This window comes from Carcharhinus amblyrhynchos, chromosome 14 (genome assembly GCF_965287045.1).
Source record: "Carcharhinus amblyrhynchos chromosome 14, sCarAmb.v2.hapA, whole genome shotgun sequence".
Lineage (NCBI taxonomy): Eukaryota > Metazoa > Chordata > Chondrichthyes > Carcharhiniformes > Carcharhinidae > Carcharhinus > Carcharhinus amblyrhynchos.
This window is the reverse complement of record NC_137337.1, coordinates 28,395,966-28,421,487: the sequence shown is the minus strand read 5'-3', so window position 1 is coordinate 28,421,487 and position 25,522 is coordinate 28,395,966. Positions and strand designations below refer to the sequence as shown.

Here is a 25,522-nt window from a genome sequence, read left to right as displayed (position 1 = left end):
ATCTAAGAATAAAAAGGGATGGAGGGGTGGGGATTTAGATCTGAGAAATGAGATTAGGCACAGAAGAAATTGATGAACTTGTTGGGGAAGTAAAGAGACTGCGATGGAATGGAGTGTGGGATGAGGCAATTTTAAGAGGATATGAAGGAAAGTGAAAAGGCTGTGTTTGGGCAGAAGGGGGAGTGGAGGAATGTGTTCCACTCTCTCCATCTTTTAGGACAGTGGAGTTGGGCTTTGGCAGCAGTACAGGACCATGAACAGGAAGACCAGATCTGGAACTAACAGGTGTTAGGGAAGAGCCTTTAAATTTAAAGTGAGATACTGAGAGTGCGATTCTCTCAAAAAAAAATTCAAAGGGTGTTCGACTGAAAACTGAAGTAACTCCCCTGTTTTCTTTAGCAGGGTTTTCAATGAATCTCCCACACTCTGACCACTGCTATGTGCCCTAGTGTGATTCACTCTGAAAATCAGTGGACAGGGTCTTCCCCTCTGGAGAGGCTGGCAGCACAGCACTGAACAGGCTGCTGTGTATACACTGATCTATCACAGTGGAGATTGGCATTTGTACTGCCGGCCTCCTGATTGCTGACCAGTTCAGTCGCTGATCAGCACAGCAACACCCCATCACTATATACTTCCACCTCCAATCACATCCCTTCCTATGCCAAGTGGCAATACAGCCCCCCACAGGCACCAGTTGTGCCATTTGGGCAGTGCCAGGGGTCCAGCTTACCTCTTCAGCTCTCTGCTGATGAATCCAAAAAACTTGGAGCTGGTGATGCTAGCGCAGTGGGATGGGAGAGTCGCCATGTCCTGTTTTTTTTTGCGACCCCCCCCCCCCCCGCCTCAAAAACTTCACTTGCTCAGACGTAATATGACGCTATCCCATAGAGTACAAATGCTTAACTATTGAAAATCAGTTAATCTGATTGTGATGTTGAGAATTCATGCATCTACTTCCTAATCTGGATGTGTTGTGTTCCCTAACAACTTTAGCCCAGCTATTACTTCCTAGTCTAGTTAGTGATTCATATACCTCCGTGCTCTAGTTGCGCATTCCTGCATTTAGTCAGTCATTCCAAATCCACGTGTTTGTTTTTGAACACAATGCAATATCAACGAATGGAATCTTGGGCCAGGTGGGCTTGGAGGTGAAATCCAATGCTAAGTTTTCCTTTCATTTTAAAAAAAATCATTCTTTCCTGCAAGATGTTTTATTCTGCAATGATTGAGATTCCAAATGTTCAATTCTTCTACCTTTTGAAGATCAGGTTTACAAATTGGGTTGTTCATATTAGCTCCTTGACATAAGTTTCTGATCTTATCCTTTTTTTAAAGGAATTGAATCTAGTTCGTGTTTATTACATTGTAATTTCCTCAAACATTATTTTTGAAAAGGTACCCGTTAATTATTGACCCATCTGGTCAGGCCACTGAGTTTATCATGAATGAGTACAAGGAACGCAAGATTACTAGAACTAGCTTCTTGGATGATGCCTTCAGAAAGAATCTAGAGAGTGCATTGAGATTCGGTAATCCATTACTGGTCCAGGTATGTAGTAAAGGTACATTGTGAAATGTCTTCTGTTCTTGCTAGCTTCTATATATTTACTCAGCCTATCCTTCTTAATTCTAGGATGTTGAAAGTTATGATCCAATCTTGAACCCAGTGCTGAATCGTGAGGTTCGCAGGACTGGGGGTAGAGTGCTCATTACGCTTGGTGATCAAGATATTGACCTGTCGCCATCGTTTGTCATTTTCCTGTCTACCCGAGACCCAACTGTGAGTCACTGGAATTAATACGTTCAGAATGGTCTCATTTTAAGTACATTTTCAGTGCTTTAAGTTTTTTTCCCCATTTTCTAGATAAATGTTAATCTCTCTTTTAGAAGCTTTTAGAAATTAATGCTTTGATTCAAAGCAGAGTCACTATTTGACGCCAGTTTTGGTTTCCTTTAGTCATCTTGAATTTAGTTGAAAATTTCAATTTAATATTTTAGAAATCCTCCCATGTTAAAGCTTCGAATTGATTTTGGAAACATTTTTATCTGTGCTGAAATGGCTGATCTCATCCAGGACTACATTTGAATGCATACAAGCACCTCTCATATGGAGCTGGAAACCAATTAATCTGGTTATGATTATCTGAAATGTGGGAGTGTTGACATTGTTTGTTTAATCTGGTATTTGCCCAATCAAAATGCCTCTGACAGTGAAAATAACCTGTAGCACTCATTATCAATTTCATAGCAATCCACAGGCCACCCTTAGGACTATATTTCAGCAACTCCAGTGTTTTGAGATGGAGCAGATTAATTGGGGGGGTGGCGGCAGTGGGGTGTTGCAGGAGATATGATATTTGAGTTTTCAGATAATTTAATTGGTTTTTGATATGAAGCAGGTTTAAATAGAAATAGTTATTATTCATGTGTTCTCTTGCAGGTTGAATTCCCACCAGACCTTTGCTCTCGTGTTACATTTGTTAACTTCACAGTCACTCGTAGCAGCCTACAAAGCCAGTGCCTGAATGAGGTGCTGAAGGCAGAAAGACCAGATGTAGATGAGAAACGTTCAGACCTGTTGAAGTTGCAAGGTTGGTTTTCCAACTGTTCTGAGCACTGATCCACTGTGAACTAGCTTTTATTTAAGCCTTGGTGATTAGACTGGAGTTCACCAGTTCTAAATAACATGCAAAACTAAATTTGCTTTCTTATGCTGGTTTGGACTACTGTGAGAAACTCTTAATGTGTTGGTAGTGCACAAATTGGACACATTCTACAATCTCCCTTCAATGTAGGTTTTTATAAATTAAGTATTTGATTTTATACTTTTAATTTGTTTACTAAAAATGGGAACTGTTGTATTCTGCAATTTTTGAATATAATTCTGGTTATGGTTAAATGAGAGTTGTAACTTTGATTTTGTTTTTTATAGGTGAATTCCAACTTCGTTTGCGCCAGCTGGAGAAGTCTTTACTACAAGCTTTGAACGAAGTTAAAGGTCGTATCTTGGATGATGACACCATCATCACTACACTGGAGAATCTAAAAAAAGAGGCAGCAGAGGTCACTAGAAAGGTTGAAGAAACAGATATTGTTATGGCAGAAGTGGATGCTGTCTCCCAACAGTACTTGCCACTTTCTACAGCATGTAGCAGTATCTATTTCACAATGGAATCACTAAACCAGGTAGAATACAGTCAAATGTGTATAATAACATGAGCTGAAGCAATATAGACAACATGCAACTAAGACTTGATTCTTTTCATTAAATTATGTATGATTGTTTTTAAAAATTAAAACACATCTGGGAAATATTTTTTGAAATGGGTATAACATGAAGGAAAATAGAAAATCCTTCATAATTAGTGTGAAAGCATTAGCTCTTGATACAGGCTTGACTAGGATTGTTTTGGAGTGATCAGTTAATCAATTTGCAATCAGAATAAAGCCAGTAGAGGCTTTAGAATAGCTTGTGCAAATGCATGGTAAGGCTATTAATCGTAATTCATGGCATGACTAATAATTTGTTTTTTTTTTACACGTTGTTAATAATCAAAATGTGTTTTGCCACTTTTGATTCCCAACATTTGAGAATTCAAATTGTGAAAAATACATGATAGTACTTCCTGGATAATAGGATCAGATTGCTTATATTGTTCATTTATCGATAGATTCACTTCCTATATCAGTATTCACTTCAGTTCTTCCTGGATGTTTATCACACTGTTCTGTATGAGAATCCAAATCTGAAAGGACTTACTGATCATACACAACGCCTCTGTATCATTACAAAAGACCTTTTCCAGGTATGTATGGACAGTCAGTAAAAAGGCTAACTGTAAACTCTTTACAAAAAAAGGCTATTATTTTGCGTGCATACAGATAACGTGCTATTTTATGTTGCAGGGAACATTTAACAGAGTGGCACGGGGTATGGTGCACAATGATCATATCACCATTGCAATGCTGTTGGCTAAGATTCGTCTCAAGGGTTTAACCAGGTAAAAAAAAAAATTTGCTTGCTGTCCATAAATCAGTTTTAACATTTGAGAGGGAACTTGATTTTTTTTAGCAAAAGTCAGTTAATTTGTAGCATTTATCCGTATCATCTGATTTTCTGCACTCCAAGGGAGGTTAATATGCATTTTGTTTTTGCTCTTTGGGGATTTCAGTTTATTTTATAAAAAAAAAATCAATTTGCTTAACAAGTAGACTATAAACATTAATTTCTCCCCAAATATAAATCTCCTATTTTTCTTCCCAGTGAACCATCATATGATGTGGAGTTCCACCATTTCCTTCGTGGTCGAGAGATTGTGCTGAATGGTTCTTTGAGCAAGATAGATTATCTCACTACAGAACAGATTGAAGGCATGGAGAGACTGAGCCGTTTGCCTGCCTTTTTCGATCTAATTTCCAAAGTTCAGGTGGATGATGTAAGTTGAACTTTAAATTAATTAATATCTGTTTGAATATTTTGTCCCAAGCTTATCACTTTGCAGACAAATTTGAGTTGACTAACTTTTTCTTGGAGTGTGAAAGGATGTTGTTTTAGACCACTGATTTGTGGTACTCAATCTCTTCATCTTCAGACCTGTTCGCACAATTAAGGATGCCTGTGGTCTGGATTGGAGAGCCCAATGCACTGATGCCTATCATCTAGTTATTCAATTTAATACAATTCAGATTGTTCCAAAGAAATTAATTTGCTACTGTTTTAATAAAAAGTTAGCAGCAAATGGGCATAATTTCATCCTTAACTTTTCTAGTGATGTGCACAGATTTTTATCTAGCTTAATGCGTGTTCTTCAGCATTAACTTGTCTTCATTGTACATTGAAATCTTTCTCCCTACTCCAAAAAAGATGAACAAAAAAAATGAGCTTGAATAACTGATCTAGTTATGTTAAAAGACTTCTTCTTGTTATCTCTAATTGAAATATTTTACCAGCACATTCCAGCATTTTGTACATTGCTCAAAATCCTTCATTGAATCTGTCGTGGAACATCATCATTATATGCAGCAAAATGAAAAGTACTCTATACAAAATGTGTGCGTGTAACATCAAAATAGATGTTGCAGTTGGAAAATATGGCTGTGTCTGACCTAATATTTTTAACTGCGGCCCAGAAAACAATTGCCTGATACTTAGGAAAAACTCCAACAATTGTTCAAGTATTTGATACTTTTTTGGTCAATAATTTTCCAAGTATTCTTTCACTGCAGCAATTTAACATCTGGCTGGAGAGTAGTTCACCTGAACAAACTGTGCCTTATCTGTGGACTAGTGAGAAACCTTTCTGTAAGTATAAGTCTTTAAATTCAAACTCTGAATATTTGTGGTTGAATTTATTCATTTTAATTTTCCAAGCTCCACAGTTAAAACTTATTTTCTTCTATCCAGCTCCCATTGGGCAGGCTATGTACCGACTGCTGCTGATCCAGGCTTTCCGACCAGATCGCCTCTTGGCAATGGCTCACATCTTTGTGGCTACAGTTTTGGGAGACAGTTTCATGTCAACAATCGAGCAGCCGTTAGACCTGTCGACCATTGTAGATTCTGAGGTATGCAGATGAAACAATTTGCACAATATTTGAAGAGTCACTGAACTATTTAAATTGAGTTCCCTGGTGCTTAGGGAATTGAATTCCATTTTCCCCAGCAGAATCAGCATCAGTAGCTGGTAGTTATCAGAAGAGTGAAAAACTTCAATTTTTTTTTCTCTGTTGACCTATACTTTAACTCTCCTCATGGGAACTTAGTGTCTCTATCCATTTCCTTTCCAATCATTTTGATATATGTGAATAGATGCTATTATTGGACATAATACCAATCATATATTTGTTGTACTTTAAATTAATTTAATGTTTTGCAATGACTGTTCTAGCCTGTAGCCAAATAACTAACGGGTATGTGTATGTAATTTGTTGGAGGTTATTTCTGCAATATTTATTGAGGTTGGCTTGCTCTCTTTTTAGGTGAAACCAAACACTCCTGTGCTGATGTGCTCTGTACCTGGTTATGATGCCAGTGGACGTGGAGAGGATCTTGCAGCTGAGCAAAATACACAGATTACATCTATTGCCATTGGTAAAAATTTTGCTGTTTTAGTAACTAGTTTTTGATCACCAAAATACAATTATTGTGTTTTAATCATTGCAACCTTAATTGAGCTTCCCATTAACTATCTTAACAATGTACAACATAGGTTCTGCAGAAGGCTTCAATCAGGCAGAAAAGGCTATTAATACAGCTGTCAAATCTGGCAGGTATGTGAGATTGCTTGCATGTTTCTTGTTTACAGTTAAACATTTGTACTATTAAAAATTTTCAGTATTTTGATGAACTTGCTCAATGTTGGTGTTCTAGCATTTGTACACCTTGCGCGTGCACACTTACTTATCTGATCTTGTAACGTTTTAGAATTTATCTGCTGAGTGTACTAAATTCGTAAATGTGTAAACAGAAACTAGTTTTTTAATTTAGAAATCAGCATATTGATAAAATGTAATTTGTGTAATACACAAATGAAAATGACAGTTAAGTGCACCAGATTTAATACTTGGCTGAGAATTAATGGCAGGTTATGTACCCTTGATCTTCTGCTACTGTCACTTTGTAACCAACTTAATGGTCTTAATAGGTGGGTGATGTTGAAGAATGTGCATTTAGCTCCTGGTTGGCTCATGCAACTTGAGAAGAAGCTGCATTCCTTGCAACCTCATTCTAATTTCCGCCTCTTCCTTACCATGGAGATCAATCCCAAGGTAATGTGTTGCACTTAAAATCCAAGTATTAGAGTTTCAATAAATTGGCTGTTTCTATATTTTGGACTCTACTGGAGATGTAACTCCATTAATATTTGTGTCCAGTTTTCTTTATTGCCAAAAGATTTTTTAAACTAGATTAATTCATGTACAGAAATCAAACAAATTAAATTTGTCCTGAACATACTGATTTTTTTTTAGCAAACCTTAAATTCAAACACCAGCAAGCTGAATAAGAATGACAGCTAATCTTGGCAATAAGAAATAGTTGCTGGAGTAGACCATTTGGCCCTCTGAGCCTGCCATGCATTCAATAAGATCAAAAAATCTGACTCCCGTTAAGAAGGCCAATCTGGAAAAGTCTTCTCCCACAAATGAATGGGAATCATTCACGACAAGAAAGTATCTGGTCTCAAAACCAACCCAATGTCTACTCTCAGATTCAGGACCAACCACAGCCTTTATTAGGCCAGCCTCCCCAGATGGGGCATTAGTGCCAGTCCTCTGTGCCTTTGGGAGAAAACAAACTATACACCACATCATGGAAGAGTGTCACATCCACAGACTCAGCAGAAGCTATCCACACAACATTTTTACATTTGTTAAATCTATAACGAATCTATCTGTAAATAGCTTACTATTTAATGGTGGTATTTCCACGTTCCTATTTATGTAAGAAAATCACCTTTTATATTACTATATGCTATTGAGTAAAAGTGGGTTGATTAACCCGTCAGTATGTTATAGCCATCTACCAAGAGATGTGAAGTCAGTCCAATTATGATCCTCTAGCAACCTAATCTTCCATTCCTACCAGAAACACACATGGAAATTGTATTGTCTTTTATGAATGAAAACAAGTAAAATACTTTGAAACAGATTTAAATAAACAACATTGTAGGCTAGAAATAGTGAGTTGATAGTAATTCAAATTTTGCTATCCAGTTGCTTTAAAAGAATACAATTGTTTTTAAACTCGTGTTATCTGTGGGTATACCTGTACTTGTAGAACAATGAGTTTAACACTAATCCATTAACTTATGTGCAGGTTCCAGTAAACTTGTTGAGAGCTGGGCGTATATTTGTATTTGAACCACCACCTGGTGTGAAGGCCAACATGCTGAGAACCTTCAGTAGTATCCCGGTTTCCAGGATGTGCAAAGTAAGAAAACATTCAATCCCAATATTTTCTTGGAGAAAGTTTATTTTGTACTGACAGATATGTCAAATTTCCCATGTCACGTGGGTAGAGGCTGCTTACAAGTCTGGTTATTAGAGTACAGAGAAACACATTTTTGGGTCTTGAATGGAGGCAAAAACCAGGGTTTTTCTGTGATGTGCTGAGTAGCACAGTATAAAATGGACACTTTGCATCATCTTCCTAACTGCAAAATAGGTGTACACAGATGTTGTCTAGTCTAATAGTTGACAGTTCAGAGTTTCTGCAGCAGTTGCTTGCTTGCTTGTAACAGTTGTTACAAACATGCATTCTGATGCCATTCACTGGAGAATTCCATGTCCAAGACAATGATTGTTGCTTGACAGAATTTCAAAGGTATTCCCTGCCTATAATTGTACAGAGATTCATTTGCTAGCACATGATCTACTTTTGGATTTCCATATCCTTTACTTAATCTTGCTGGTCTGAGAACCATACTCTGCAGGAAAATCAGTAACAGTGCAATGCACCCTAAGCACTCACTAAATATTGTCATGGAGATCAAAAACTGTGTACACTTAAGTAATGAAACAAAATAGAATCATAGGTTACAGCATATTCAGCCATTGAATGTGCCACCTCCTATAAGAGCAACTCATCTGGTCCCACTCTCCTCCTTTTACCCCATAGCCCTGTTCAGGTAATTAGCCAATTTCCTTTTGAATACCACAGTTGAAATTGCCTCCCTTTCTGCCACCCATCAGGCAATGTACTCCAGATCCTAACCACTCACTAGGTAAAGATTTCCCTCCTGTTGCTGTTGATTCTTTTGCCAATCAACTTGGTGTCCCCTGATTCTTGATCTAAGCCAGTGGGAACAGTCACCTCTGATTTACTCCGCCCAGATCCCCCTCATAATTCTTCTTACAAAAATGAATCATTCTCTGAAATGAAATGCATTACATTTCATCTGCTGCTTTTGTTTATTGCACCAGTCTTGTTTGTCCTTTAGATTCAAAACCGTCCTCTTCACAGTTCAGTATACTTTGAGTTACCATTTTAAATTTCCTCACCACCAAGGTTAAGTTCACAAGCCAGGGTTATCATTGCACCTTTTTGAACAGGGGTGTGATAATTACAATTCATTAATTTATCTGGCGACATCCCTATGATGGGGTGATGGGAAAGTTGAGACCAGTGGTTCCACAACAATTACCTCAGTATTCTTTTATGCATCTTATCTGATCTTGGTGACTTATGAATTTAAGTGCAACTAGCCATGCTAATATGTCCTTAATTTTTTTACCCATCTAATGTTTCAACTAGTGTCCTCTTTAGATACGATTTGGGCAGCACCTTCTTCCTTGGCAAAGTACCCGTATGATACCTTAGACACATTTTGCATAAATCCTTTTTAGGTCTCCAATTGTCTCCACACCTTTTTTTTCCTGATTTTGTATGTGTATAAAAGACTTTGCCAGTCTCGTACTTTTTTCATTTTCCCTCTGAACCTTCTATATTGAGCTGGATCTTGATTGTATTTTTCACCTGACATCTGTCTAATGCATTGTTCTGCTTCATCTTTATCTTTTTGTGTCATCCATTGCTTATCAATGAATGGAATCCTGATTTTTTGCCCTTGCTTGTCTCCCTCTGGCCCCTACACTATTATCCCAGTCTATTTTAGGCTAATTGAAGCTTTCCATTATATAATGTAACTCTAATTCTTGTGTGTCCCTCTGCAATTTTCTTGCAAATGTATTCCTCTATATCTCTCCTACTAACTGGCCTATAGAATACACATGGCCATGTAATGGTATCTCTATTGTTTCTCAGCTCTAACCAAAAAGATTGTGCTTTACCTCGTTGATGTACTGCCTCTCCAACACCTGCAGTGTTTTCCTTGATCAAGTTGCTATTCGTCCTTCACTTCTCTAACTCTCCTGAACACCTTGTACTCAGGAATATTTAATACTCAGTCTTGCCTTTTGAACAAGGTCTCCACTATCACATCAAATTTTCATGCAGCTATGGGTGCCAGCTACTGACCAACATTACTTATAAAACTTGCACAGTAACTGTAATTTAGACTTTATTACATGCCCTTTTTACTCAATACACCTAATACCTTGGTTTTCCTTGCTAAAATTACCTCCTGGTTCCCATACCCCTGCCAACTTGCACCCTTCCAATGATGGGAGCAAATCTGCCCAAAAGGGGATTGGTCTTGGTTATGTTCAAGTGCAACCTGTCCAGTTTGTACAACGTCATCTTCCCTAGAACCAGTCCCAGTGTCTCGAATCTAAAGCCTCCTGCAGCTGCACATGCATCTGCTTTGATTTGCATATGGTACTGGGAGTACTCAGCAAGTCCTGCTGCTCGTTAGTCTCCTTTTAGTCCCTAACTTGTTGGATCGTGTGCATCTTGCCTAGGTATTAGTACAGATATGGACAGCAACTGCTAGCTGTTGACTCTACCCCAACCCTCCATCCCTTTTCAATATCAACCCTGGTGCTCTCCAGTGTGACAACATATTATCTTAGATCTACACTGCAGAAACTGCACTCTTAATTTCAAATTCCCTATTACAATTGCTTTTCCAATCTTCCTCCTGCTCATGCGGAATAAGCTGTGATACCACGCACCATCCAGAGCAAATTCACCAGGATTCAGAACTGGTTGGAGAATGAGGTGTATTCCAGGAACTCCTGCACTACCTGCTTTTCAAATTGCCAGGCAGTCAGTCATTCCCCCTCTGCCTGCATACCTTTAGCTGCCAGTGACCACTTCTATAAAATGTGCTGTCCATGAAATGCTCAACCTTGCAGGTGCCAGCAACTGCTGAAGATCTGAAACCAGAAGGTTGATCTTGTACAATTGACTACACTTCCTACACGTAATTCCCACAAGGAACTGTGCTCCAAGTTGCCCTGCTATGCTTCTATTTGTTAGACAATTAAACTTACTACTGAAATAATTAAATAAAGACTGATTCACCAGCTACTCATCAGTCAGCTGTTCCCTCTCTGCTTTTATAATTTCAGGATTTTAGATAATTACTGCAAAAATTGTAGTGTTACTATCCCATATTATATCACTTCATCCTCTAAATCTCGTTGATTAATTGAGCAGTGATTTTAATTATTTGATAAATTATCAAATTGGTTTTAGTTTTTATACTAATGAATAAATTGAAAGCTTATCCTGCTTTGTTTTTCCTGTGTAATATGTTGATTTCATCTCTTTTTACCATCTGTCGTTAAAAGCACATTTAACATTAGAATGTTTTGCTTGTATTTTAGCATATTTTCTTTTGCTGCGATTTAAACAATTTAAATTGATTTATGCTCTGACGGAATTATTTGATGTACAAATTAGAAACTATTATAATTTGAAATATTGTGCAGTTTTAGAAATCCCCAAGATTATAACTTTGATTAAATGTTATTCCAGTCCCCAAATGAACGTGCACGTCTGTACTTCCTTCTGGGCTGGTTCCATGCTATTATACAAGAACGGCTGCGATATGCTCCTCTGGGTTGGTCCAAGAAGTATGAGTTCGGTGAATCTGATTTGAGATCTGCTTGTGATACAGTGGACACCTGGTTGGATGACACAGCAAAGGTAAATTATTTAAAATATGATGCCAGAACAAAACAGTATGGAAATGTGTGATTACATTAGAATTTTTGCTGCTAAATAAATTACCATAACTAAATAGGATGTATTAAATGTGTTTAGTTTTGGGGTGGGAGAGGAGTAAAAGTGGAGTAATTTGTTTGTTCTATCTTACCAAGATTTAGAAGATCAAAATAGTGCTTCAAATATAACTTAAGGAAAACATGTCAGGGACAAACATTTTAAACTCTGCCTGCAGTAATTATAGATGCTTAGGTTGACATTATTTCACATTGCAGACAACCAAGGTATTTAAATTTTCAGTTTGGATCACACTGGGGGCTGTTGTGGACTCTGCAAATTATTGATATATCCTGAAAGAGCATACCCATAATCGTTACATAAAGTTTCTTCCAGAAGCAAATCCTAAATGGACAGTCAACATTTAGTTCATGCAGACTATATTATGCATAATGAATGAGAAATGTTTGAAAATATTCCTACTTGAGTGTACTGAAATGCTTGCATCTTTGTTTAAATTTATTTATTACTGTTGCAAGTAGGTTTATATTAACATAGCAATAAAGTTACTGCGAAAATCCCCCCAGTTGTCACACTCCAGCATCTGTTTGGATACACTGAGGGAGAATTTAGCGTGGTCAGTTCACCAAACTGTTGTTCGAGTGTGAAACCACCTGCTTTTGAAATTTAAGAGTTGTGGAATTCTGGACACACTACTATGTAGCTATTAATAAAAATGTCCTCTTTTAAAAATACCCTTTTTAATTGTAATTTAGCTACCTGATATAACAAAAGATTAATAATGTTGCCATCGGCAATTTTAACATCTTGAAGTTGCTTTTGTACAATAATCCCAGAATATAAATGTGAAACAGAGCATTGAGTTGATTAGTGATAGTCAAATCTACTTACTTATGGACTGTTCCTAAGATATTCATCCTGAAAACTCTCAACCCAGCAAAAGAGGTTGATTTTTTGTATGTGTTTAAATTTGTTTTGCTTCCATCGAAGGAAAACTGAGTTACTAAACATTTTAAGCGTTAATTTAGCTTTCAACAAAATCATGAAATTGAGTAAACATAGAAACGGGGAAGGCTAAATGGCTCATTTGAGTCTTCTCCATAATTTAGTATGATCATGGCTGATCTTGGGCTTCTGCTTCATTTCCCCCACATCTTCTCGTTTTTGATTTCCCGAGAGACCATAAATCTGCCTATCTCAGCCTTAAATGTATTTAATGGTGCATCTGTCCATGACCTTCGAGTAGAGAATTCCAAATAATCCTTTGAAGAAATTTCTCCTTACCTCAGTCCTAAATAGTCAACTCCCTAATCCTGAAACTGTGCTCCGATTATTTAGATTCCCCAGTCCGGGGAAACAATATCTCAGTATCCACTGTCAAGCCCCTTAAGAATCTTGAATGTTTCAATGAGACCACCTCCCATTATCCTGAGTAGAGTCGGGCCAGTTTGCTCAGCATCTCATCAGAGGACAATCCTCTTGTCCCAAGGACCAAGCTACATTTCCTAATTTGCACATGCATTGTACAAATGATCAGAAAGCTATTACAATGCCTACATCTTGTAAAATCATGTCATTATTACTAATTTTTAGTGTTAATGTATTTACAGCACAAGCATTGAAAGTGTGTCATATGGTGAACTTACAAATCTCAAATATTCCCTATTTCAGTGATTTTAAAAATGGAATTACTTGCTTTCTTCAGGGACGCCAGAACATTTCACCTGATAAAATTCCTTGGGCAGCTTTGAAAACCTTGATGGCACAGTCCATTTATGGTGGACGTATTGATAATGAATTTGACCAGCGGTTGTTAAATTCGTTTTTGGAGCGTCTATTTACAACTGCTAGCTTTGACAGTGAATTTAAATTGGCATGCAAGGTCGATGGCCATAAGGATATTCTAATGCCAGATGGCATCAGGTAAAAATCTAAAATCAAGTAACAGTTGCCAACTAAAAATGTATTTTATCTTTAAATGCTGACTTCAGAGAAAATGAAATTATTTGCTGCAAGTTCCCCTCTCGTAGTGGGTTGCTTAAAATGTGCTTACTTTATGGAATCCAACAATATTTCTAAACTTAATTTGGAGACGTTTTTCCCTTTTTAGTTTGAGTTAACAAATGGTGATCTTTTATGCAGACGAGAGGAGTTCATTCAGTGGGTTGAGCTGCTTCCTGACACTCAGACACCATCCTGGCTGGGTCTACCAAACAATGCTGAAAAAGTGCTTCTAACTACACAGGGTAACTAAGATTTCTAAGTATTAGAACTTTGTTAACCATTGTAAATCATTAGTATTGTTGTGATTTGAAAATCTATATCAACATATTGCAACTTTGCACTCTGTCAAAAATATATCTTTGTCTCTTCATTTAATTTTGCTAACTCTATTGCATTTCTGATTCAGATATTTCATTCCTCCCCCAGAGGTATTTATTTTAGATGACTCTTGTTTCATTTCTTTCACTTGCACTCAGTTTCCACCTAAAGAGGAAAATCTGGATTGAAAGTGGTCCCTGTACCTTTGTGTTCCCATTTTACATGCTTCCCATTAGTCTCCTTTCCCCTTGTCCCCTCTGCTACCCCCCACCCAAAAATACTTCAACACTTTGGTTGCGCAAAGAAAGCTTGGAATTTGAACATCAAATACATATGGGTTTCCGATCATGTTTGTTTACTATATATTTAGAGTGCATTAGGAGTAATTATTTGGAGGAATTAAATTTTCTAGTTATTTCTTTTTGTAATTCATTTTAGATGGTCAGATTTAAAGTGTATATGAACAAGAGTTAATAATTAAAGAATGGGTAATTCTGTGGTCCAGTGTAGAATAAGCTTAATATTGATTAAATAGTAATATATTTAAGCAATAATAGTATATTTCATACATGCCTTTTGAAACTAAATTGTTTAGTTCTATATAAATTTAATATATGCAGAATTAGACAAATTCATCAGTTAAATAATTTTGGGCATAATCTTAACCATCCATTCATGCCATGCTCCTACTGCAGCAAAGATTTTTGTGACAAGCTAAATCTCCATGCAGTGTAGTGAGATGGGAAAATCCCACTGGCGTGAACAATTGAAAAATTCCAGTCACTGTTTAACTTTCAATTACTATGCAACTGCTAGAGAGATTTCTCTCTTACACTGCATCATAATTTTATCAACTATATGCTTTGTATTACTTTTGAAGCATACTGGTCCATATTTTGCACTGATATCTGTGAAACTGTTGAATTTCTTCATTATTATGATGATTCCTTTTTTCTATAGTTCAAATTCATTTTGATATTTTTGCATCTACCTTAGTCCCAACTGTATGCCCCAATCATTTATTTAACTCTAAAAATTTTAAAGTGAAGAACAATTAGGCATCCAACTTTCTGATTTGCTGTCTGAGTATTTCCACGTGATTGCTGCTTACTCTACTTGATGACATCACTATTGCTGGACACATGGAGATCCTTTTGACTAGATGCCAAATTCAAATCCTTGTGAAAGGGAAAAGCCTCATCAGAGAAATGCCTACATGTTTGTGGGCAGCTTTCTCCACAGTTGCAGGTGCTGTCACTTCACTGCTGATCATGAAATTGACCATCAGATCATTGCCTGCTAAGGACATTGTACTGCTTAAATCTTTTTAGCCACAACTTGTATCTTCGCTTACAAAAATTCATATCTTTCAATTTGTCCTCCCATTATTTCTGTGTTTGGCATGTTTTTCTGTCTTGTTTAGCAACACAGTCACTAACACTAGCCTGATCTCATTCTTCGGCAGACATCTACTTTCATGCTTTTGGCTGATTATCAGCAGCCTGAGTTTACACAACTTTTTATTTAAATGAAAATATCCCTGGATGATTATTGAACAAGCTACCTGGGTATCTCTTTGGCAGTGTACCACATTTTCATGTATTTATCCTTTATTTTTATCCTTTTGATACCTACTTTAAATTAATTTTATTTTAACGTGATTCTCTGGTGTTAGCTGATTGGGTAACACCACCTTTATTTAGCTAGACTGTCTTTGATCCCTTGACCCTTATCTGGTTCAGGTACTGACATGCTCAGCAAAATGCTGAAAATGCAGATGTTGGAGGATGAGGATGATCTAGCTTATGCTGAGACAGAGAAGAAGCAGCGGACAGGTTCTACTTCAGATGGACGCCCAATTTGGATGCGGACACTTCATACCACAGCCTGTAACTGGCTCCAACTTATTCCACAATCGCTCAACCATCTTAAACGTACTGTTGACAATATTAAGGTAAGAAATGTGAAGCATTGTTTAATATCTCACTACAATGAAGGAGCAGTGATGAATGTATGAACGCTACTCTATAATTTTAGTAGGGTCTAACTGTTTATGGAATTCGCAAGGCGTAATGTTAAAAACTCAGTTGTAACTGAGAGTCAATGCGTAAAGGGCTTTGTATGGCGTACTCTGACCACATGCGAAGCTTGGCTGCGACCTACTAACATTCACTTATCAGAAACAAAAGCCAACCAATAGTCAAACTTGAAGTTTTTTTGTTTCTGGTGCATGCTAATTGGGGGAAGTCTACTTAGTTGTATTCAAACATGGTGTTTTGACCTTTGTTAGATCCTTAATGCAGAAATTGCTTCCTTGTAATGAGGCAGGTCATTTTTAAGGCTGTTTATAGTTCAGGAATGGATTAGATTCAAATTCTCAATTTTGGAATACATCTGGAAATCATTTTTAAAATTCTGGTAGGACTGCAGGTATTTGTCACATGAAGGCACAAATAATGCACAAGAAGTAGGATTGATGCTTGAAAGCATTGTTTCAGTGAAAACAGGTACATGCCAATGTTGTAGTTAAACTGGAGCAACTTGTTTAGAGATGTGGCTAATAGTGGAGCTTAGGTCTAGCCAGAATGTTGTCCAAGTCCATAGCCACAATTATTTCTTGTGTAGTGAATCAAATTAGCTGCAGATTAACATCTGTAATTTTGGTGAACTCTGGAGGAGGATAAGAACTTGGGATTACAGATGTTTGCAAATATTCTTGGATTTGTCTGTTGAGCCCCTGCACCACAAAGGATGAATTGTCCTTGGAGCCTTCTCCTGTTGATTCCTTAAATGTCGTCCTCCATCTGGAAACGAAAATGGACATGAGAGCAAAAATTTCTAGTATCTGTCACGAAACTGGTTTAAACACAAAATACTGCTGATGCTGGAATCTGAAACAAAAACAGAAAATGCTGGAAAAATCTCAGCAGATCAGAGCATCTGTGGAGAGAGTAGAGCCAACGTTTTGAGTCTAGATGGCCCTTCGTCAGAGTGATTTAGCTAGACCTGACACCTTTGCTTTCCAGGATCATCTTAGAATGGTTTTGGCAGCGAAGAACAAAGAACCCCTGTTTTATTCCCATTACTTGTCATCTTAGATCACTGTCACCACGCTCTCATTTTCAAGTCTAAGGAAATTGTGGAAGTCTCACTAAGATTGAAGCAATGTAATCAGCTGTTTCTACCATATCCACCCTTTACCCATAACCTGTCCTAGCCCTGATTGTAACTCTCTTCTCCCTTTTTTTAAAATCCACTCTGATCCTTCCGAATAATTGTTCCATGTCCTAGTACTCTCTCATCATGCCTTTGGTTCAATTTCCCAGTCCACCCCTGCGTTTTGCAGGGGTGGACTGGGAAATTGTTTTGAATTTTGCCAGCCAACACTCAACTGGAAATGGCCCTGATCAAAGTACTAAAATTACACTTAATAGTGCACTTAGTCCCTCATCCTTTTTGATGACTTTGTATGCAAGTATATAAACAGAAGAGCAAGAGTAGATCATTTGACCCCTGCTCTGAAATCAATACGCTCTTTGCTGATCTGATTATCGCCATAACTTCTCTTTCCTGCAAGGGCCCACTGTAACTCTTTGATCCTTATAGATCAAAAATCTATCTAACTTCAACCTTGAATATATTAAGCGGCCCAGCCTTCACTGTTTGCCCAAGTAGAGAATTCCAAATATTGACAAGAAGTTCCTCCTTATCTCCAGTTTAAGTGGAATGCAACTTTATTTAAAAATGTCTAGATGCCCCAAAAGGGGAAATGCCTTCTCAGCATTTACCCTTTCCAGCCCCCTCAATCTTGCATTGTTCATTAAGAACAGTTCTCTTGACTCCAATGGATATAGGCTCAACCTTGCTTCATAAGACAATTCTTTCATCCCAGGAATCAATTTAAGTGAACTTTCTTGAACTTCCTACATGGCAAGTATGTTCTTAGATAAGGAAACCAAAGACTCTTATGCTCCATTCCCCTTGCAATAAAGGTAAGCATTCCTTTGTTCTTCTAATTACTTGTACCTACATGCTCATGTGAGGACACCCAGATCCCTCCTTACTCCATTTTAAATGTGATTTTCGAATCTCTCCTCCCTTTGGACAATTTCTCATTTCCCCCACTATATCACATTCTCATCCTCCAGTATAACTCCTCCATTGGAGATATCAATAAAACTGATCTTGATTGATACAGATGAGACTGGAGCCATCTCCTCTTGCCTCTAGTCCCCAATCTTCGTTGACCCAAAACAGAGCCCATTGCCCCATATTTTTTCCATTTTGTAACATTATTTATCTTTGCCTGACCTCAGCTCTTGCCATCAAAGCCTTCATCCAAATTTGATCCTGTCCTAAACCTGACTGTTCCAATTGTCACTCTCTGGTCTCTGTCTGCTTATCCAGAGTTTTGCCACTTGTATTCTAAATTGCAACAAAACCCAAGTGTCGTTCTCCCTTGTATATTAGCACCAGGTCCCCAATCTTCTAATTTAAAATCCTCATGCCATGCCCCTCCCCTATTGCTGTAATCATTTCCCAATCTATCGTCCTCCAAGAACGTTCTTCCAGCTCTGAGCACTTGTGCATATATGCTGCTCCCTTCACCCAACTATTGCAGTTCTGCCTTCAGCTGTCTTAAGCATGAAGCTCTGGTGTTCTTTCTCTGCGTCCATCCACCACACTCCAGTAACCAGAGCTCCTTTTGTCACTTTTCCTAATATCTCTTCCTTTGGGTCTGTACCAATTTTTGAATAAATTCTGTAGCGCACCACTTTGTAGGTACTATATTAATGTATACTGTTGTCATTTTTGTTCCTTTTATTCAGAATCCCAGATCTGCAAGAATTGTTTAAATTTAACATCTGCCCCTCGTATTTTAAATTGTGTGGGACAGATGAACTCATCAGGAGTTCAGAAAGAGGCAGTTTGTCTGGAATTTTCAGTGATGAGCAATATTCCATCTAAACTGTGCAGCAGCCAAAACTTCCTTTGCAGTTGTGCACAAATTGACACACACAATTACTGTGCCCACGTTGCTGGTGCAGTTGAACAAGTTGCCAGTGCACTGTACAAAAAAAGTTAGAGAATGTGTTGATGAAAGGCGCTCACGTTTTACTTTTCATCTGGTGGCAAGAAAGAATAGCCTGCATTTTTATTCCTCCTCCTTCAAAATGCTCTTGAGATTGTCAATCACAAAAACACTTTTTATTTCAGATGTCCAGAATCCAAATAGAAAATGCTGGAAATACTTCATCGTCATTGAAGAGAGAATGACAGAGTTAATGCTTTAGACTGGCCCCTCATCATGAATAGCCATTGACCTGAAAGATTAACTGTTTCTCTCCCTGCAGATTTCTTATAAAAAAAATTCAGAAGAGATTTGCTTCTGTATATGTTTGCATTTACATGATTTTTTTGGAAGGCTGAGTAATGGCCTTGAATGTATTCATGTTAGTATGTCACCATTGAACTTGTCATCTATTCAAACTGTGCATTTTCCATTTATTAAAAAGCTGTGGATGGTTACATCAAACTAATATGCCAGGAATGAAGAAAAAATGTTTAAGGTAGTGGAGAGCAGAATGTATTTATGTAGAAAGTGTAGAATAGTCCTTTGTAACTACATTGATTTCCACTTTCCCCAGCAGTGGGTCTCATTATCCCTTAAAATTAAAATGACTATTGCAAGCAAATTATTACAAATCAAAGAGGATAGTTATACAAATGTTTGTCATTCTAGGATCCACTCTTTAGATTCTTTGAAAGAGAGGTTAAGAGTGGTGCAAAGTTATTGCAAGATATTCGCCAAGATCTTGCTGATGTAGTGCAAGTATGTGAAGGGAAAAAGAAACAGACCAACTATCTACGGACATTGATCAGCGAGATGGTGAAAGGTAAGGATATTAATATATGGTATTTATGATCAGAACTGTATTTAAAATTGTATAATCTTTACAAAACTTTATGTTGCTGCTTTAAACGTGTTTGCAAATACATTCAAACTATTTATAATGGATTTCCTGTGGAGTTAATTAAATGGTTCATTATAATAATCATACTGTGGTACATTGATTAATAACCGGTGCATTAACCCAATAATCATAGAATCCCTAAAGTGCAAAAGAGCTGTTCGGCCCATTAAGCCTGCAACACCAACAATCCCATCTAGGCCCTATCCCCATAAACCCATGGGTTTACCCTGATAATCCTCCTGACACTAAGGAGCAATTTTGTATGGCCAATCCACCTAACCCCCACACCTTTTGGAGTGTGGGAAGAAACCGAAGCACAAGGAGGAAGCCCATGCAGACATAGGGAGAACATGCCAATTCACACAATCACTCAAAGCCAGAATTGAACATGGGTCTCTGGCGCTGTGAAGCCACTGTGCTGTCCCAATTATCTGCAAAGGTTTTAGATGGCGATGCCACTGAGGGAGTGCTGGATTGACTTCTGGATAATATATTAAACCAAATCCCATCTCTCCGAAGTAGATGTAAAAGATCCGTGCTGCAATTTGAGAGAGAACATCTCTGTTGCCCTGGTTGAGATTTATCCCTCAATCAACATAATTAAGAGATTATCTAGTCATTTATGGAAGCCTGTAGTGTGCAAATTGGCTACTGCATTGACTACACCAGTATTTCAAGTGCTTTGGAATATCTTTAAGGTGCTTTATTAATGCATGTCTGACTGTGTTTTAAAAATTACAATTCAGAATTCTTTCTCATCCTTCCACTATCAAAAAAAGGTATCCTGCCTCGCAGCTGGGTCCGCTATACAATTCCTGCAGATGTGACAGTTATTCAATGGGTGTCTGACTTCAGTGAACGTATAAAGCAGTTGCAACAGATATCTCAAGCAGCATCCACTGGTGGAGCTAAAGAACTAAAGGTATGTATATATTACCCTCAAATTGTAAAACTGCCAGCCCAGCTGATCAAGTCATTCTAAATTGGAAGTGTACACACTTTGGAAGTTGCTAGTCTCTGTGAACTGATATGATCAGCTACACATGAATAGGTCTTTTTGATATAAAACTTGAATTAAATTTGTGTGATGCTGTGTCTCTGTTAGTTGTGATTCTGTGTAGAGCATTGTTTCAAAATGTAAACAAAACTCTACATAAACCAAAATTCTAATTGCTACTTTTTTGTGATTTTTGGAGAAAGAAGCTGCTAACTGTCTTGTTTCATCTGTTCTCATTCTGAGGGTTGGCCCATCATCTTTCTTTGGTTTCTATTCTTCACTGGCCTTGCTTCCTGTTTCATTGAGAATCCAATCCACGTTCTGATTATGTATCTATGCCATATTGGGTCTTCCTTTTGCATATTTTGAGTGTCTTGCTGCACATCACTTCTTTTTCCAAGCACACTCCTCCTGTTAGCATCATATGTCCAAAATGTGAGAGCTTTATTGATATTGTTTCAAACAAGTTTCTCTTGACACCAGCTTTCTTCAGCACCCACTCATTTGTCCTCTTGGCTGTCGATGATGCAAGTAATTCCAATCTGAGTCCTTTGATTTTGGATGCTTTTATTTGAGCCTTGTCACTTGATGGTCCAGCTTTCACAGCTATACGTTGTTACCAGTTACGCCAGCTTTCAGAAGACAATTTTTTTGTAATTGCAATACTGTGGCAACTCCATGACTGTTAACTTTGCCAAATTCCTTCAGTTCTGTAATGAGTGACCCAAGATAGTGTTCAAGCTGAATTGCATTAATTAGAATCTTGCACATCATTCCTCAGTCCCATCATCTTTGTCTTTTATGTCAATGTTGTTTGGGATTGTATTTCCTGTTACCTTGATGAAGATGATTTACCAACCCCTTCAAAACGTGTTTGCCCCACACACACACACACACACACATTGATATCCCATCTTTCTATCAGTTAAATGTTTCCCTCGTAATCATTTCTGCAAGGTTGCTCAATAAATATGGTGAGAGGACACACTTCTGTCTAACACCCTTTTTGACTCTGGTTGATAAAGTTAGACATGGGACACCCACATCTAAGCAACAAACTAGGTTCAGAGTTCTTGCCATTCTCTCAAGGATTCAGAGTTTCTTGTATGAGGCTGAACTAAATTTGAAAATTAGTGACTTGATCTCTGGTTCCTCTTTCACATCAAATACATCTTGCTCATCACCAATTTTGGTATTTTGCCAGTGCAGTTCCAGGAAGATCGTAAGCAGGTTTTTACTAGCATGGGAGGTCAAAGCAATTGTTCTATAACTTGTGCGCTCTTCAGGTCTCCTTTCTTCAGAAGACAGGTAAAGTTAGAACTATTCCAGTTCTCCAGTCAGTTGCCCGCCTCCACAGTGCCCCATATTCTGTTCACTACCTGTTCTCCTCCACCTTAAATAATTCTACTGGTATATGGTCTGGACCCATGCCTTACAGCTGACTACTTTCAGTACTCGCTGTACCTCAGTATAAACTGGGTGACTGCAGCAAACCATTCAGAACTGCTAACTATGTATATGTTTTTTTTTAAAAGTCAGTAACAGTGGTACTTTAGACAAATTAATGTGTATTCATTTCATTCCAGCAATGAAACCATACAGAAATGTAGAAAAATACAATTTTAGGTTGTACTTGTCTGTTTTTTGACTTTCTATAAACTGTTAAACCAACTAGTTCACTATTCCTCCTTAACTCTCTTGATGTTTGCATGCCCCATAGATGTTGGCAGCATAAAATAGTACCTATGCTGCAAATCACTTTTCTCTTTAAACTGATCGTGGCATCTGATAACAATGGTGTACCAACAGATTAGTTCAGAAGGATGAAAAGTGTTCTTTTTAGCATTGTCTTAGGATCAGAAGGATGAGTGTTTTGAATTAAGACCTTGGCTCATTCCAGTGGGGCAAGTAATCATCTCTCCCTATAAACCATAGAGCTAGTGATCAAAGAACATCAAGTGGTCAACTTTTGTATTGCTAGAATAAAATATTTTCCCATGTTTTTGCTATAGAATATCCATGTTTGCCTGGGTGGCTTGTATGTGCCAGAGGCTTACATCACAGCAACACGGCAGTACGTGGCTCAGGCAAATAGTTGGTCATTGGAAGAGCTTCGACTGGAAGTCACAGTTACAAATAATCAGAATGCTGTACTGGATGCTTGCAGTTTTGGGATAACAGGTTGGTGCCAGTCATTTTGCATCTATATTGACAGATAATACAAGTTTCTAGTTGAGATAGCAATTAATATGATCTGAGAGTATGTAATTGAATTGGAAATGAGTTCTGCTTATTACAACATGTATGACAGTTCAGTTTGGAATGTTTTATAGAATTTATTTCCATTCTTTATAGCACAATCCTGAACCTAGTGTCAAAGACTGGTGGTGGTTTAGGATTGTGATTTTATTAATACTGATGGCCAGGTTTGGGTCATTTCTCAGTGCCATCTGTAATATTTTCTCCAACTGGTATTTGTACCAAAGTATCTTGCACTACCAACTGCCATTTACTTGAGAAAGAAGGACAAAATTGTTAGTGAAAGTCTTTGGGATTTTTTCACAAGTTATGCAGTCTACTTTGTTAATATATTGCTAGTTGATAATATGACAAATGATATCTGGCTAGTTTACTACTGGACATCAAGTTGTGTGGTGTTCAGGAGTTGTATGATACACTGATTACCTCTGCATGTGTAAAGTCATGTTATATTGATACGCAAATTGTAACATAGTGACAGCCTTTTTAAAAGGATTGATTTTAATATTCCTTTTTCCTTTTGTACAGGCCTGACACTTCAGGGTGCCACTTGTAATAACAACAAGCTGTCTTTGTCCAATTCGATATCCACTGAACTGCCTCTTACACAGCTTCGATGGGTTAAGGAAACAAATGCTGAAAGGAAAGCTAATGTGGTGAGAATTGACTTAATTTACTTAGCATTAAACTTTAAAAAACTTTAAACTTGACTAAGATTTAAGAAATGGTTCCTTTTTTTAAATTCAAGAATGGTGAGTATTATATTTTTGTTCCCTGAATGCTTAGATAGTATACCACTCCAGTGAAACAAATCTAGAGAGCTCTAAGTGCTTATAGATTAAGCAGCATCAGTGGATTTTGGGTTTGGATCCTGTAATGTCAGTTTGTCTTGACCATACTTGCCTGGCCTGCTGAGTGCTTTGGTATTTATTTTGGTTTCCAGCATCTATGCTGTGTTCACTTTTCAAAGGAATACCGTTGTATCCTTTTTATTTTCCAGATACCTGTTTAAAAGTTTTATTTTGCCCTTCTAACTTCCATGTACCATTTCTCATTTTCCCTTTTTTTTTCATATAGGTGACACTTCCAGTGTACCTGAACTTCACTCGTGCTGACCTGATCTTCACTGTTGACTTTGAAATTGCAACCAAGGAAGATTCGCGCAGCTTTTATGAACGTGGTGTTGCACTGCTTTGCACAGAATAAATGGAAATTGCTTTGAAATGACATACTTAGTTGCATGCGCTATTAGATCTGAACCGCATTAACCTTTTCAAAGTAATGGTGATTTTATTAGGGTTCTGTAAACATGATGGTATGATAGCTATTGAGATTCAGCAAGTTGGAAAATGTAATTTGTAATTCATTTTGAGGATGTTCTCCAAGTAGTTTTACAGTTAATAAAATTATACATCAAGATTGAAGTTTGTTTCTATAATGGTTAATGGTACTCAAAATTGAATTGTTAACTAGTGGAATGTATAGTAATGAATTACCTTCAAATTCACATGTCAGAGTTGCTTTGAAGTTGTGCCTCCAGTTCCTACATTCTACTTCCATATGTCTGCAAAAAGAGACAAGTGCTTTGTCTTGCACTCACCAGGAAGAATGCCAAATTTCAAAGGAAGCAAGTGAACTACTTGGGTTCCTGGAATCCATAATTGCACAAATTCATATACCATATTATTCACTCATTGGTGGAACTTTTTTTGACTTGATAAGCATCCTGTTGGTGGAAAATGCCATTCATTACTCCTGCTTTATAACTGTGAAATAGTAAAATATCTCAGTTTGAGACAACAGGTGAAGCTATCCATTTCATACAGCTGCTATGCAGTGGATAGAGGCACAAAGATTTACATAGATGATGCCAGAAATGAAAAGATTGAAAGGCTGTGGTTAGAGAATAGAGAATGTTTCCTTTGTATAAGTAGGTCACTGCAAAGGGAGAAACTTCTCACTGGCAGAAGTGTATTTCTTTTCAATACAAAAGAATCAAACATAGCACAGGTTAAAGCTTTAGTGTGTGCAGTGGAGTAGGTTTAATCTTGATTTTAAAAAAAATTGGAAAATTAGCTGGAGAGAAAATTGTAAAAACAGGTGTGGGAGTAGCCAAGTTGCTCTTGCAGAAGAACAGCACAATAGCTCCTGGTTAACTATGTTAAATATAGCTTTGAGTCAAATACTGTTTTGATCTTAGAGGGGCAGTACTTCTAATTCAAAGGTGTTTGCAACAATTGGGATTAGACCAGATAAGGCCATTTCCAGGCCTGCAAATCAACTCTGGCTAGAGAAAACTATGGCTTTACTTTCAAATGTCTATGCAAACTCAATGATTGTAGTAAATCTTCAATTGTTTACAAATTTCCTTCAATCTGA

The 25,522-nt window shown here is 37.5% G+C and overlaps 1 protein-coding gene across 4 annotated transcripts in view; it reads left to right on the top strand.

The window, feature by feature from the left end:
• The window catches only part of dync1h1 (dynein, cytoplasmic 1, heavy chain 1), an 86,466-nt gene extending 61,899 nt beyond the window's left edge, over positions 1-24,567 (top strand). For all 4 annotated transcript variants that reach the window (XM_080202499.1, XM_080202500.1, XM_080202497.1 and 1 more), the window contains 22 exons: positions 1,399-1,552; positions 1,637-1,783; positions 2,444-2,594; positions 2,936-3,189; positions 3,675-3,809; positions 3,910-4,004; positions 4,268-4,439; positions 5,230-5,305; positions 5,408-5,568; positions 5,983-6,094; positions 6,213-6,273; positions 6,648-6,771; positions 7,820-7,933; positions 11,384-11,554; positions 13,296-13,513; positions 13,733-13,836; positions 15,655-15,866; positions 19,656-19,809; positions 20,667-20,809; positions 22,897-23,065; positions 23,672-23,799; positions 24,221-24,567. In XM_080202499.1, the coding sequence (XP_080058625.1) occupies positions 1,399-1,552; positions 1,637-1,783; positions 2,444-2,594; positions 2,936-3,189; positions 3,675-3,809; positions 3,910-4,004; positions 4,268-4,439; positions 5,230-5,305; positions 5,408-5,568; positions 5,983-6,094; positions 6,213-6,273; positions 6,648-6,771; positions 7,820-7,933; positions 11,384-11,554; positions 13,296-13,513; positions 13,733-13,836; positions 15,655-15,866; positions 19,656-19,809; positions 20,667-20,809; positions 22,897-23,065; positions 23,672-23,799; positions 24,221-24,349 (3,184 nt within the window). In that variant the 3' untranslated portion in view covers positions 24,350-24,567. The remainder of the gene's footprint in view (positions 1-1,398; positions 1,553-1,636; positions 1,784-2,443; positions 2,595-2,935; positions 3,190-3,674; positions 3,810-3,909; positions 4,005-4,267; positions 4,440-5,229; positions 5,306-5,407; positions 5,569-5,982; positions 6,095-6,212; positions 6,274-6,647; positions 6,772-7,819; positions 7,934-11,383; positions 11,555-13,295; positions 13,514-13,732; positions 13,837-15,654; positions 15,867-19,655; positions 19,810-20,666; positions 20,810-22,896; positions 23,066-23,671; positions 23,800-24,220) is intronic.
• Positions 24,568-25,522: the final 955 nt, after the last annotated feature.